Source organism: Lissotriton vulgaris, chromosome 11 (assembly GCF_964263255.1).
Source record: "Lissotriton vulgaris chromosome 11, aLisVul1.2, whole genome shotgun sequence".
Lineage (NCBI taxonomy): Eukaryota > Metazoa > Chordata > Amphibia > Caudata > Salamandridae > Lissotriton > Lissotriton vulgaris.
The window spans coordinates 879,899,932-879,914,326 of NC_141699.1; the positions used below are offsets into that span (position 1 = coordinate 879,899,932).

The 14,395-nt window shown below is 45.8% G+C and overlaps 1 protein-coding gene across 1 annotated transcript in view; it reads right to left on the reverse strand.

The window, feature by feature from the left end:
• Positions 1-771: 771 nt before the first annotated feature.
• SAP130 (Sin3A associated protein 130) overlaps positions 772-14,395 on the reverse strand; it is a 988,428-nt gene continuing 974,804 nt past the window's right edge. Inside the window, exon 19 of the mRNA XM_086942556.1 lies at positions 772-914. Within this exon, the coding sequence (XP_086798682.1) occupies positions 772-914 (143 nt within the window). The remainder of the gene's footprint in view (positions 915-14,395) is intronic.

Here is a 14,395-nt window from a genome sequence, read left to right on the forward strand (position 1 = left end):
AAGCCAATAAGACTTGGTTTAATGTACTAAAACACTAGCAACAACATGCAGCGTTAGCACATTAGAGTGAGAATCTTGAAGGAGCCAGCAGGAATGTACCGAAATGGCAACTGCTTTAAAAGTAGACCCTCATGGCGTTCAAGGAAAGAACTGGAGAATACAGCGAAACAACATTAGGTGAGAGATAAATGCCCCACTAGGCTGAGCATTGACAGTATCTAGCCAATGACTGAAAAAGGCTAGTCAACCAATAGTTAAAAAGGGGGATAGTGGGTTCCCTTATATATATTGTTAGCAATAGGTCATTTGATAGCAGCGCTGTCAAAGCAAACCCAGAACAATGCAGTTTCTTGATGTGGAGCTGTTGAAGGATGCAACTCATCCAATCAAAAGGATGTTAGAGAAGCTATGCACCAGAGGTAGTATGAAACAATTCAAGATAAGAAAGTCATTGAATATTATTAAGTAAATGAGACAGAGAGGACAACCAAACGAAAGAAATGGGCTGAACCAAAGTACATTAAATATTGGTATTATCCACAAATTGTGTTCACCAACAAAAAGATGAATGCTCTAGCAGGATAGTTCTAAAACGTTTTCCAGGAACCAGGTTCATTCACAAATACATGGTGTCCCATCTGACCATTTTTGCACCACTTGCCCTCTTGAATGTTTCCATCAGGCAACAGAGCAGACAGAAATTTAATAAATAGAGCGAAGGATCTTGGCATGTTAAATTTGATTTCCTCTGATCAGTAGTGCTTTAAATATTCAAGAGAGATCCTCACCTTTAACTCGCACGTCACTGTATCGCTGGAAGTGATGGTAGGCAGCCTTCCATGGATTGCGGTATTGACGTAGAAGTGTAACAGGGGGCCGAGAGCGCATCGGAACATATCGCACCCCTTCCTCATCTGTAAGACAGGCAAGCAAATAATTACTGTCCATTACAAAGGTAACAGAGGTATGGAAATGATTACCAGAGAAGAAAATGAGCAGTTGTCTGACCCATGGGAACAGGAAGAGGATCGTGCTGCATCTTTAATTTATCAAGAGCAAAAAAGCAAGGTCAGCTATAGTTTTTTAGTTATAATAAAGTGTTCTGCCTAAGTTGTAAAATAATGGACAACTACACCAATATGTATTCTCTCATTCGCCAGATTTGCTGGCTTAAAAGAACAAGTAAAGTCAAGCGATCCCTTGGCTGACAAATTAATTACTGAAAATCAATTCACAGAAATAGACCATGTATTAGAACTCTACTGAATTGTAAGTAAAAACTTTTCTACAAAACAATCAAACCATAAACAATTTATATAAACCACATATTTTATTACAAAATAAAGTACATGACCTCCTGCTTTCAAGCAGATTACAACTAATCGTTAAAATTCATTTCATTTAAAACAGCACCAACATACATTGTATGTGCTATGGTCTCCCTCGAGAGACACACTGCTCATAAAACAACACCAGAAACTTTTGCTGAGCAATACTCCTTTCGCGTGACGTTGTGTGGCTCCATTCTGCTCCGCGTGACGTTGGTATATTCAGCGCTGGTTATGACGTCGCAGTGCCTATATAGGCACCATCCAGGAGCGTGGACGTAAGTATAAAGCTGGGGTCCAGAAAATGGAGGGGGGGGGACGACAACACTAGTCTACAATATTAGTCCACAAAGCGGGTGGAATGGGTGGGGCTGTAAGGAATCTGCAGATAGATAGTCTTTACCAGAGGGTCTCAGTGACTTCTCAGGCACAGACTTCAGATCCGATACCGGGGAAAGTCGCAATGGCCCCATTGGCGTCGTACCTGATCCGGGATCGGATCCCTGAGTCCGCCACAGGCGCTTTGGCCAAAGCCAACGGCGTCAAACCCCAATGGGGCCCCTTCCGGCTCCAAAGGCTCACCAGCAGTGTAATTAAGCTCAAATACGCTGCAATGGCCTCGCAAAATTCTGTTGATTGGGAGTCGTACCGGTTCCAGGGAAGGGGGGAGGGGGTTGGGGCGCGAAGTCGACTCTGGCTCCGGGGAACGGTGCCTAGAGCATCGGTGATCCTTACCTCTCTCGACAATGGGCGCCAGTTTTGGTGAAGATAAAGTCCGCTTGGACTTCTCCTCCTTATGCATCTTTCCTGAGTGTCCCGAGGACCACAAATGGGAGGAAGAGTACTTAGTGCTCTGGGAGTGGTCCTGCAACCTCCTCTTCTTCGATCAGGACCGTGCCCTCCTTGGAGTCTCGCTGGACGGTGTCGACTGCCGGGCACCGAGTAACTTCATCGCCTGCTCCCTAAAGGTCTTCGGATCCATTGCCCGACAGTCTGAACACAACTCGGTATTGTAGTCACGCTCAAGACATCAAAGAAGACATATGCGATGGGGATCATTAACCGACATAATGCGGGAACAAGTCCCGCAAAGCTTGAAACCTGTCTTCCTTGAAGACATCCCTCGCACACAAAGTCAGAAAAAATCCAAAATTTCAACAAAAACCAAGACAAAAGTCAAGAAAAATCTTGCCAAAAAGCAGCAGATGGGCATATCTTTCCAGATCAGCGTTTAACTGACACGGTAAGAAAATAACTGAAGTACCCATTTTCCTTTTTGATAACATGATTGATTGCATCCAACTATCCATTAAGCAATTCCTGCTTTGGATATAGGTCCCCACTGGTACAGTTTGTTAAAAGCAATAAAAAGCTGTTGTGAGTTTTGAAAATATTTTGTTCCGTCAGTGTAGAACAAGATAGCCCTTTTAACATCTTATGTGTGTAGAGCTCTCTCTGCTATTGTGTCTGAATTACAGCAGAACACTGATAGCTCTATGGTCTGACTTCCATGAAATGCTGAGACCACTTTAGGTAAAATTTTAGTTTAGTATGAAGAACTACATTGTTTGAGGAAATTTTAAAGAAAGGTTCTTGCAGAGTAAGAGCCTGTAATTCACTTATCCCTCTGAGAGAAGTGATTGCTACTAGAAAGTCAACTTTCCATGTTAGAAATTGAAATTTCTCTGAATTAAATGGTTTGAATGGTGGCCCCATAAGCCGGACAAGGACTATGTTTAGGTTCCAGGCTGGAGCTGCTGGAGTGGAAGGCGGGATAACTCTTTGGGTCCTTCCATGAATGCTTTGATTACTAGTATTTTGAACAGGGGTATATTGCCTGTTTTGCATGTAGTCAGATACTGCTGCTATTCTAATCTGATAGATGTGCATGCACGCCCTGCTTGCTGCAGACTGAAGAGAGCCCATAACATCTTGTACTGTAGGTGCTAAAAGCTGAATCTACTTACTTGTACAGTAATGTACAAACCGTTTCCATGTTGTAGAGTAACATGCTCTAGTTGTAGACCTCAGACTTTGTTTAAGGATGTTCGTACATTCTTATTGTAGTTTAAGATGTCCAAAACTCTAGGATTTCAGTAGCAAAATGGCTTTGATTTATCTGCTTGGGATTTGGATGCATTATTCTTCTTTGATCCTGATTTAGTAGATGTAGCCAAAGAGGTAGTTGCTTGAGTGGCACCAAAGATAGTTGTAGTATGTTTGAGAACCATGCCTGCTGTGCCCATGTTGGGGCTATTCGAATTAGTGCTGGAGATGTTTGTGGTAACTTCTGAACCATATTTGGAATCACTAGGGGAGGAGAAAAAGCGTAGGCCAATACTCCTGACCAATTCATCCATAGGTCATTGCCTTTGGATTGAGGGTGGGGGAACCTTGAGGTGAAGCTTTGGCATTTGCAGTTGAGGTGAGTGGCAAATAAGTCAGGGTCCGGTGTTCCCCATCCAAGAGTGGCACGTTGTGGCAATTCAGTTTTAACACTCAGGGCGGATGAGTACCAAGATTATATGGACCTCAAATGATATCGCAAAGAGACTCCTTACAGAAGGGCCTACCTTTGGTAGGTGGGGAATAAAGATCACTCCATGCCATGAGACAGGATAACTCTTCTCCCTCCCAGCCTTACAAGAGTGCTAGCCTGTGCACTGAAGACAATTTCCTCCGTGCTCAGGAGCGCAAGGGCCCCCTCATCCAAAGAACCATCAGCACACAGAAACCACATGAGAACAGGACAAACTGGAATTAAACTATTGAATGATGTTTCACAGGGCATCATGAGAACTATCACCGGCTACTCCACAGCAATGTAACCGTGCATGTCCCAGGAGCTACACGACAGAGCTAACACCTGACTACTTTGCATGTGCTCCATGAATATAAACTGTCTCACCTCAAAGTTAACTGATTCAGATGCGGTTATCTGAGGTCATTTGACATCATCCTCCTGCAGGAGACCTAGCTGGCCGAAGCTGTCCACATTCAATGTTTTACAAACTTCTCTTCCCCAGCTGTGAAACAGGAGAAATAGTCACCTCTCGGGTGATCTACATCTAAATAGCAAGCACTGCTTCTGCAACGGTACTTAACGTCAACATTTCCGGTATGAGTGCAACGAAAAGTACTATACCAATCAATAATACAGCAGTCTAGGTAATCTATAAATTCCTACGACTCCCCCAAAAGTCTGCAGAATTATGGATATGGTGAGAGCCATCGAACTCACAGTGTTAACGGAATCTATATAAAGGACAACACCCTCAATTAAACTTTTTTTATGATCCACAATCAAAAAGCAAGTTTGTGACTTCCTTTTTAAAATAAGCACATGGTGGTGGATAACAGAGACAGAGGCTGTAATTGACTTACCTTATATAGCAGACATCCAACAAACAAAACAACACATCCCTGTGTGCCATGCCTACACCCCACTGCCCTGGCATAGATCAGTCACCCCTCTAGCTGGGTGCACTATACCAGTGGTGAGGGTACAGGTGCATGAGCACTGTACTCCTACAGTGTCTAAGTCCATTCTTAGACATTGAGAGTTGTGGTGCTGGGAGTTTGTCATTACAAACTCCACAACACCATAATGGCTACACTGAAAACTCAGACGTTTGGTATCAAACTTCTCAGCACATGAAACCCACACTGCCAGTGTGGGATTTAATGGAAAATGCACACAGAGGGCATCGTAGAGATGCCCCCTGAAAAACGACCTACCGCTAGTGTTTAGGCCTAGTAGCTGCTCTCAGCTGCCACCACCAGATATGTTTCTGGGCCCCTGGGTCGAGAGCCTGCTACTCTTGGGGGCCTGAAACAATGCCAAGCCTCCTCCCCCAGGATTACAAAGTCCACGAAGGGGAAGCTTCAAAGGCTTGTCGCCTTTGTGAGCTTCCCCAGGTCACTTGCTGCTTTCAGCAACTGGTCCCCACTGGTTCTGCCCCCCACTTTGGGCAGGAGAACTGGCTGGAAAAACAAGTGAGGAAGTGAGGTGTGCCCACCTCTGCCAACTCCACCCCTCAGGTGGGGGAGGCGAGGTGAAGCACAACTCTCAGTCCCCGCCATCTTGCAGATGGGGGGACTCAGGCAACCATGGAAAGGCTCATGCCCCCGTCCCGCTGAAGGGTGCCATTTTAGGGGGGTGTACCCACCCCAGGGAAGGGACCCATTGGTCCCAACCTTTTTACCTACCTGTAACGCCCCTAAATCTAGTATTTAAGGGCACCACTGAACCTTGCTTCGTCAGACAAGAAACAACAAGAAGAAACTACAAGAAGAAAAGAAGAAGGACCAAACAGCCGTGCCAAAGCAAACAAGAGGAGGATGCCCACTGACTTGGCCCCAGCCCTACCGGCTTTTTCCCACCTCGAACCTGCTCCAGCAAAATCCTGGTGTGTCCTGCTGTCAGCAACCTCGAGAAACCCAGAGGACCTGCCTGCTTTCAATCGAAAAGACACTGTCATGTGAACACTGGATTTGTTCAAACAACAGACTTCAGCTCTGCAAGGATCTGCAAATTTGCACCACTCTGCACCAGACGCCCACGGACCGAGTTCAAGTGGCCCAACACCAAGAGACGGTCTCCCCGGCGATCCTGACCCGCGATCCAGTGATCCCTGACCTGCTTCAAGCCTCCAGCCGACACATGCAGCCTCAAACCGGAAGGTCCCCCCCCCAACTGCAACCAGGAGCAGGTAAGAAAATCCAACCCTAAAAGGCACCCCTGCACCCGATGCACCACGGCCTTAGGTGGCCCAACCGACTGTGCCTAACCAACACCCAAGATCCAAAGTTACCTCTCCAAGTGGTGGTCGCACCCAGACGACCTTCGTCTCCGAGCCTGCAATACTTTTGCGAACTGGAGACTCCCCATTGAAAGCTAGAGGGCTTCCGACGGCAAAACAGCACTCTGCACCCGGCCGCCCCAGTTCCGCTCAGTGTGCATCTTTTGTGCTGGCCTAAACCCCCATTTGGCCTGAGGTTTGCCCTGAGCTCTTTCATTTTAATTTTACTTCTTCTCGCAACATAGTCCCTGCTACGCTAGTCACTAGCCCTGTTTTCTGTGCCTTCCCCTTTTCCTTCCCTTCCCCTCTTGTGCCCCCACATCCCGCGCTTGACTTACTGGAGATCCCACCCTGTTACCATTCAGCCGAGGATAACCTAGCTCCTCCCCATTGACTGTCTCCCCACCCTTTCTTACCCACCCCCCTCGCATTCCTCGACACATCATGGAGCGCGCAGGTGCACACTCCTACAACATCACTTACCCCCGCAACCTCACAAAAAAAAATCAGCCAAACGATTCAAGCACAATTTTATAAAATGCCACCCGCAAACCCTCTTCGCTGATCCCTATTTCTCACCACTCAACGGGATTACAACCACTGATCTCATTTTCCACACAAAACGTAGAGCCCAATGGAGAAAAGCATTCCTAGTCTCACTCTCGACCTCCTCCACGAGGAAAACCGCACATGGTATAGTTATGTGTATTTCCCCTTCCAGTTCTTCCATGCAACAGCCACTATCACCATGTACAATAACGGAACTATCCTCATCCAAGCCACAGACCATAATTTAAATCTCTTGGATAAAATTTTACCCACCATTAAAAATCTAGTATCTAAACTCCAATTGACTACCCAATCCTCTCTCATCGCTAACACACCACAGGCAACATCACCCTCCCTGGCGGTCAGCCCCGCCCCTTTACCTGCTAGGACACTTCCGGCATCAGTCTCCTACGATACTTCCACCCAATCTACACCTCCCCCAACACTCCTCTCATCACCGCACCTAATCCCCCCAGCACTCCTGACATCTTTGCCCTTCATCCACCCCTTCCAATTCCGGCATCGGTCCCTCAAGTTACGCTCACCCAGACTGCCACTCCCCCCAACTCACTCCACTAAACCTCACCTAACCCCTATTCCCCACCTCCCAGCCCATCCGCAACCCAACTGAGGAATTTTCTGCCTTCTTTAACCAGAAATCAGATAACACCAAGAAGAATCTCCTAAATGATCTACTATTGCACGCCACTCCTCATACGATAAACTCCACCTCACCACCAACCACGCCACAACAAATCCCCTCAAAATTTGACCAAAAAAACGATGCAGCCTAGTCACCCTTTGATAACTACTCGGAAGAGGATGTTGGCAAGATTCTCAATGCCCTGAAGCCTGCCAATCACCTCTCCGACCCTCTACCCGCAAATGCTGTCAAAGACTTAACCCCTTGCCTCCTACCTCTCTGGACCAAAATCATCAACAGCTCACTTCAGCAAGGCTGCATCCAGGTCTCCCTCAAAGTCGGACAAGTTTCACCCTTCCTTAAGAAACCAACAGCTGACCCTAAGGACCTTAATAACTATCGTCCTATATCCAATATCCCTACCTTGGTCAAACTTTTTGAAAAATGTGCCCACCAACAACTGACTAAGCATATTGATCACTTTGAAGTGTTGAACAAACACCAATCTGGCTTCGGAGCAGGGCACAGCACTGAATCAGTCATGCCACACATTACTGACGATGCGCTACAAATCCTTGACCAGAACAGATCATGCCTACTCATCCTACTCGGCCTATCCTCAGCTTTTGATACGGTCAAACACGAGAATCTGATAGACCCATTCTATGATTCAGGAGCTCTATCAGGAACAGTCTTCAATTGGTTCACCTCCTTCCTCTATAACCAAACTCAAAAATTAAAGATCAACTACACTCTTTCCAAACCCCTACCAGTAACGCTGGGAGTCCAGCAAGGGTCCTCACTTTCCCCAACACTGTTTAACCTGTTCCTGGAACCACTCACCGAAAATCTTCATGCATCTAAGGTAAAATATCTTATGTATGCTGACGATACACAACTTTATCTTAAGATCAATAACCTAGAAGACATTAAACTGCTTAACTCTACGCTCGGGAACACCCAGACCTGGGTAGCAGAAAACCATCTCAAATTGAACACTCTAAAAACTGAATTCCTCCTCATAGCTCCACCCGCCAAAGTCCACATAATACAAGACTGGATCAAACATCCACTGCGCTCAACGTTCAACCAACCACTGTTGACTCTGCAAAATCTCTAGGAATAACTTTTGACAGCAACCTCAATATGCACAAACATTAGCAGCGCTACAAAGGGAGAAAACTGTCAGATAAACACACTGAGGAGGTTGAAACCCTTCCTTCCAGACAATGACTTCAAGCTGGCAGTACAGGCTCTAGTGATCCTAGGGTGGAGTACGGATGTGTTTCTTTAATTGGCCTTCCAAAAGCTACAACAGCTCCCCTAACAGCATCAATAAACGCAGCAGCGAGACTCATCACTGGCTCGAAAATAAGCTCCCATATCTCCCCAGATTTAAAAGCCTTGAATTGGCTACCGCTTGAAGCAAGAATTCATCTAAAAATAGCGTGCATGACGCACAGGGCCATACATCATAATTCACCCAGCTACCTCTCACAGAAGCTGTCGATCTCGGGTGTGCTAAGATCCTCAAGGAGTGCTAAAAACCTACTACTGAAACCCTACAGGTTCAACAAGAGGAACACCTATAAACAATCCTTCTCAGGGATGGCGCCAAGGATTTGGAATACACTGCCCCCAGAAACCAGACTGAATGCTTCTTCTGCATCTTTCAAAAATGAATTTAAAGCGATTCTCTTGGCAAACTACACCTGATCTTAGACTAATCATACTATGAGATCAACAGCTCGCTCCAACTTTTTCACTTTGTTCAAAGACTGAACAAAACCGACCCTGACTTGAAGCATCGTGCCTGTCTCCTGGTATGTACCATACTGCTTTTACACGACATGTTATGTATACATGATTTTGCTGTCCGACATTTATTTGTACTTATATCGAATGGCGCTCAATGTAAAGCGCTCTGATATCAGCAAGGATCTTGTTCGCGCTCTATAAAACTTTCAAAATTAAATAAATAAATACCCAGTGGCCTGCTCAGCAGCAGCCACTAACCGGAGTCCCCCTATCTCTTACTGGGCCTGAGACCTCTGCACCCGGCCGGCCTAGTGCCACTGAGGGTTTAACAAGGGTGCATCCTTGACCCTGGGGGCCCCCGGAGTCTAACCCCAGAATACCAACTCCCTCAACAAAGTACTTACCTTTGAACCGATAACACTATTTTCCTCAAAAGGATAATATTGACTTTTTCTATGGAAAGTTTCCAAGTGGAGAATGAAAATGTATGAAACCCTTTTACAACTGTACTAAATAACAAAACGCTTTTTGTTACTGGTTTACAGGACACGTCCCAGTGTAGTATCCAGGTATGCCACACTGTGTAAGAAAAGTAATCTGAAAGTAATGTACTGGTTATTTTACTAAAAAGTCCATTCAAAGTATATGTACTGAATTTCCAAAGCACTGCATTTCTTAGTAACAGTAATGTAAATCAAAACAACGTGCATATACAATTACAATCTAAATTGTGGTACAACTGTATATTTACTGCACAGTATTTATTACTTGCCTGTGCCAGGCTTGCTTGGTTCTAGGAAATAAAATAACAAAGAATATTTTTATCTAAAACCAATTGGTATGAAGGTCAGTCTTTGAGTGTGTAAATACATTTGCTGACTGAGTGCATACAACAAATGCTTAACACTGTCCTCTGACAAAGCCTTACTGCTCGACCACACTACCACAAATAGAGAGTGAGGTGCTACCTACTTTACCTCTGCCTACCTTTTGGGTTCCACTGGACTCTGTGCACACTATACCACACTTTGGTTTAGTATATACAGAGCCAGCTTCCTACAACACCCGGATAGATAGTACGGATTAGTATAAATACATAGGGGTCATTGTTGATAAGAAAGACCCCTATGCAGACCAGAAGGAGGCGATACAAAGGAAAGGGTTTGCGCAGGCTGTAACCTTAAAAACCAGAAAGAAAAAAAGTGACGGGCCCTCTCTGATGCCCCTAGCACGAGAAAAATTCATACCGACAATTTCATATGGGTGTGAATTGCTGAGAGGCCAGGATGCCAGAGTTTCGGACACAATCTCATATAGGAGTGAATTGCTGAGAGGCCTGGTTGCTGGAGTTTTGGACAATGTAATGGTACAAGCCGATTGAATCATCTTCTTGCTCCTGCATCTCACCTCACCGGCGCAGATTCAGCAGGAATTTGGGTTGCCAAAACAGTCATTAGCGGTGGAGGAGGTGTGGGTGATCTCGGTTTTCGAGAGGTGAGAGTTTTGGTAGTGGTTGCACGGCCTCTAGCTTTATTTATATAATTTGTTTTATAGACAGATCCCTGGTAAATTGACTTGGATAAGATCCCTGTTTATGGCCAGTACCGGAGTCAGTGGAGGAACCCTCTCTAGCGGCACCCGTGTATTGACCCGTACAAAAGGAACCATGGTGTAGATATGTTTGTAGGGCCTCCATTGCTGAAGCAGTTTCAGTGTCCTTTAAATTTTCTAGCATTTCATCCACCGAGTACCCAAATAGATTTTGTCCATAAAATGGTAAATTGAGCAGGTGTTGCACATCCGGTTTGAAGCTGGAGACCATGCGCAGGGTCTCATAAGGACACAGGTGTTAACCTCGCAGGCACTTGTGTCTGCGGGGTCTAGGGCACATTGTCTAGTGACATTAGATATAGCCCTGCCTTCTTTCATCAATTGTGTGACAAGTTATTCATATTGATCACGGAGGTGTTGCAGTAGTTCCATTTCATCCCACATGGCACAATTCTATCTGGAAATTAGTTCCATAGAAATTGCAATACGTATGATGTTGGTGGATTGTGCTGAAACTCCTTTACCTGTGGAATCATATTTCCTACACTATCTGTGGGAGGCACATCCCCTGTGCCTTGTGAAAATGCTCTTTTCCTGGCTGTTTCTACCACTCATGAATCTGGAGTGATTTGACTCTTAATATAGTCAGGGTCCAATTAGTAGGTTTTATATATTTTTTAATTTCGAGAGGTGACTACCTTAGATTTAGCTGGCTGTTTAAATATGTTGTGTGTGGAAGAAAAAAATACCATTAAGCATAGGGAGCGATTGATATTTATTTTGGGAGCTATTAAGCATTTCAACCAGGAAATCATCCTCTTGTGGGATAGTCAGGAGAATTACTTTGTGGTATGCAGCACTCCTACTGATAAGATCATGGTAAGTTGTTGTTGTATCATCTGGTAGTGAGGGTTTGGATGGGAAGATGTTAGGGTCTGTATCATCCAGTGGATCGGTATCATAAATATCCCATATGTCAGGCACAGTATTGAGATCTCTCTGTGGGTCTGTGAAATAAGGAATTTTGTATTCCTCAGATTGATCATCACCCGTTGGCGGCATACCTGGTGGAAAAAATGGCTACCTTGAAGGCAAGTAGTCCGGAGAGGATGTCTTCACTGGCCTTGGTGGAGGTGATGGTAGAGTAGGTGAAGCTAGAAGCAGAGGTGAAGGATTAGGAGAAGGAGGGAAATAAATAGGGCTTGTGCCTCTGTCCTTTCTTTGTTGATGTGTTTGTCAGGACTAGAAAAGTCCTCCTCAAATGTATTCTTCCTTTTGGGAAGTGAAAGGGAAACTGGTGGTGGTTTGGTGCCTAGTTCTGTTTTGCAAGCACTCAAGAATGAGCTGCAATTGTTTTGGCCATAGCTCTGTGCTACTTTTGGTGTTTTCCAGTGTCAAAGAAGCAGAAGACGTTGAAGAGCCTTTTGTGTCAGTTGTTTTGGAAGGCCAGGTCGGAGCTCGAGCCAAAGCCCAGGAGGGTGCTGTGAAATGACCAATAACACCAGCTGATTATGTTCAAATGGAAAATCTGTTGGACCTTAGAGCAAAAAAAAAAACGAGCTCCCCAAAGGCCTCCTGAGGAATTAAGCTTCTTTTATTTATTTATTTTTTTATTATTTTTCAAAGTTTTCGCCCCATTTTACAATATTTTCCATTCCATTATAGCACAACAAAAAAGGAAATTCAAAACCATGAGATCATATTCATACAATAACGTTTTCAAACAAAAACAAACAAAAACAAACAGCAGAATTGCTATAAATCATAACTTTAGACATTACGTGCTTTTTATCTCTACTTTTCTCTCTGTCTGCTTTTCCACTGATCTAATGGTTGCCAGATTATGTCTAAGAGCACACAGAGGAGTACAAAGTTCCCCGGGGATCGTGATACAGTGTGGAGAAGAGAGTGAATGCAAAGAGTCAAGGAACTAGGGAGGTTCCCTTGTCGGAACTAGAGAGCCTCACACACCCAGAGCGTTAGGTCTTAAACACACCCTGACTGAAGGATGTCCAGTATCATCATCGGCTCACTGCCCCTCGTCAGACCGGCACTGCAATGTCTGACGGAGTGCCCGAGGGCACTCTTTTGGCGGAGTTCTTTTGTTCCTTGCCGATGGTGAGTGTGTGTGAGGATGGAAAAGAGTGTAGTCAGTGCAAAGTGAGTGAATGTTAAAAAGGGTGATCAGTCCACAATAAGTTTTATTGACGTGGCTGATTCCCTAATTAAAAGGGGTGGGAGGGGAGCTAGTGGCTGTGGGCGTGTACAGACATCTAACTCAACCCCCTGGTGTGGTCAACATGTTTCTCGCCAACCGGCGATTCGTCAGGACCTAAAGCAAGGTACTACACAGGAAAAGAAATGATTAAATGCTCATGCACAAAGTAAAAAGCAAATACAACCTCTCAGGGTCGAGTGCAAAGAGGGCCACGAGGTCCTACTCTAATTAGGCGACCTAGAGGTAGGGGAAAAAAGGGGGGTTAAAAGAAAGCGAGTCAAGTCATAGCTTAATTAAGTGACTGTATAGTCGGAAGACGTCGAGTGACTTGAGTGAATGCTCTCCACACTGTGAGGGGTGAAGGGGGACGTGAAGGGAAACTGATCATACCAGACACTGGGTGCAATTTCCCTGCATAATCGGTCTAATGATGGCGCGATTATTATCTCTATTTAGAGAAAGCGAAGTACAGATAAAATACTAATCTGAAGTGTGCAGCCTAATCTTTCAAAGCGACACCCATTCCTAGGAGAACAACAGGCAGATTCTTACCCTAAGGGAAAGTAACACAGGCCTCGCAGCATACTCCTGTGAGGCCAGCACTGTCTGGTGGGTAAACCTGTAGGGTATGGAAGGGGGGGATTGATAAGTGTATGCCACCTCAAGGAGGGGGATGGTGTATTGATGTATTGCTGATGCATGGTGGCGGAGGCAGTGTAACATGTGGCCTGCAGGGTAAAACAGGGGCTCCTGTGGTTCCTCATAGAGTAGGAGGAGGGGGGGGTTGTGGGGTTGGGGGGGGAAGGGCGGGGGCGGAGCACAACCACTCTATCCACATTATTATTAAAGAAATCAAGGGGGCCCCAGGACGGAGCCCAGTATTGAAATACTAGAGCACACCGCCAAATCATGTTGGCAGGCCTAAGGCATTCTTAGAACCGGCGTAATTGTGCTCAGGGTCACTGCGCTGTTGGATGCCTCAAAAGGTGTGGGCAGCGTTGAGTTAGTAAGGTCGGGGGCAGGGGGGCTCTCCCCATGTTCGCCCTACTAATGGCCGTAATAAGTGTCGGTTAGTGGTGGGGTACGGAGCAATCTCGGTCATGGTCCGGACCATGGGGCTGCAAGGTTGTGTGTAACCGGCAGCAGGAAACTCTCACAGAAGGACATAGGTCCATGGCGGGGGTAGGAGCAGTAACCTTTGAAGCCATAAGGGCTGGGCTGCATGCATTGGGAAGAGCCTCGGAGTCAGGGAATAGAAACGAAGCTTACCTCAATCCAAGCGCTGGCAAGGCGGGACACCTACCCCTCACGCTTGCGGCACCTGGTCAGGGCGCGGAGCAGCTGGTGAGGGATCACGGAGGGGTACACCATTAAGTAGGTTGCTTGGTGATCAGACAATGCGCCGTCGGTAGCGTCGCGCCTGTCACGCATCATGCGCATGCGTGGTAACAATGCGCTGACTAGACCTGTATTCCGGACGCGATGGCAAGGCATCGCGGCCATGTTGGAAAGGTCGGAAATGCCACAGTTCACAGTCTCAAGGGGT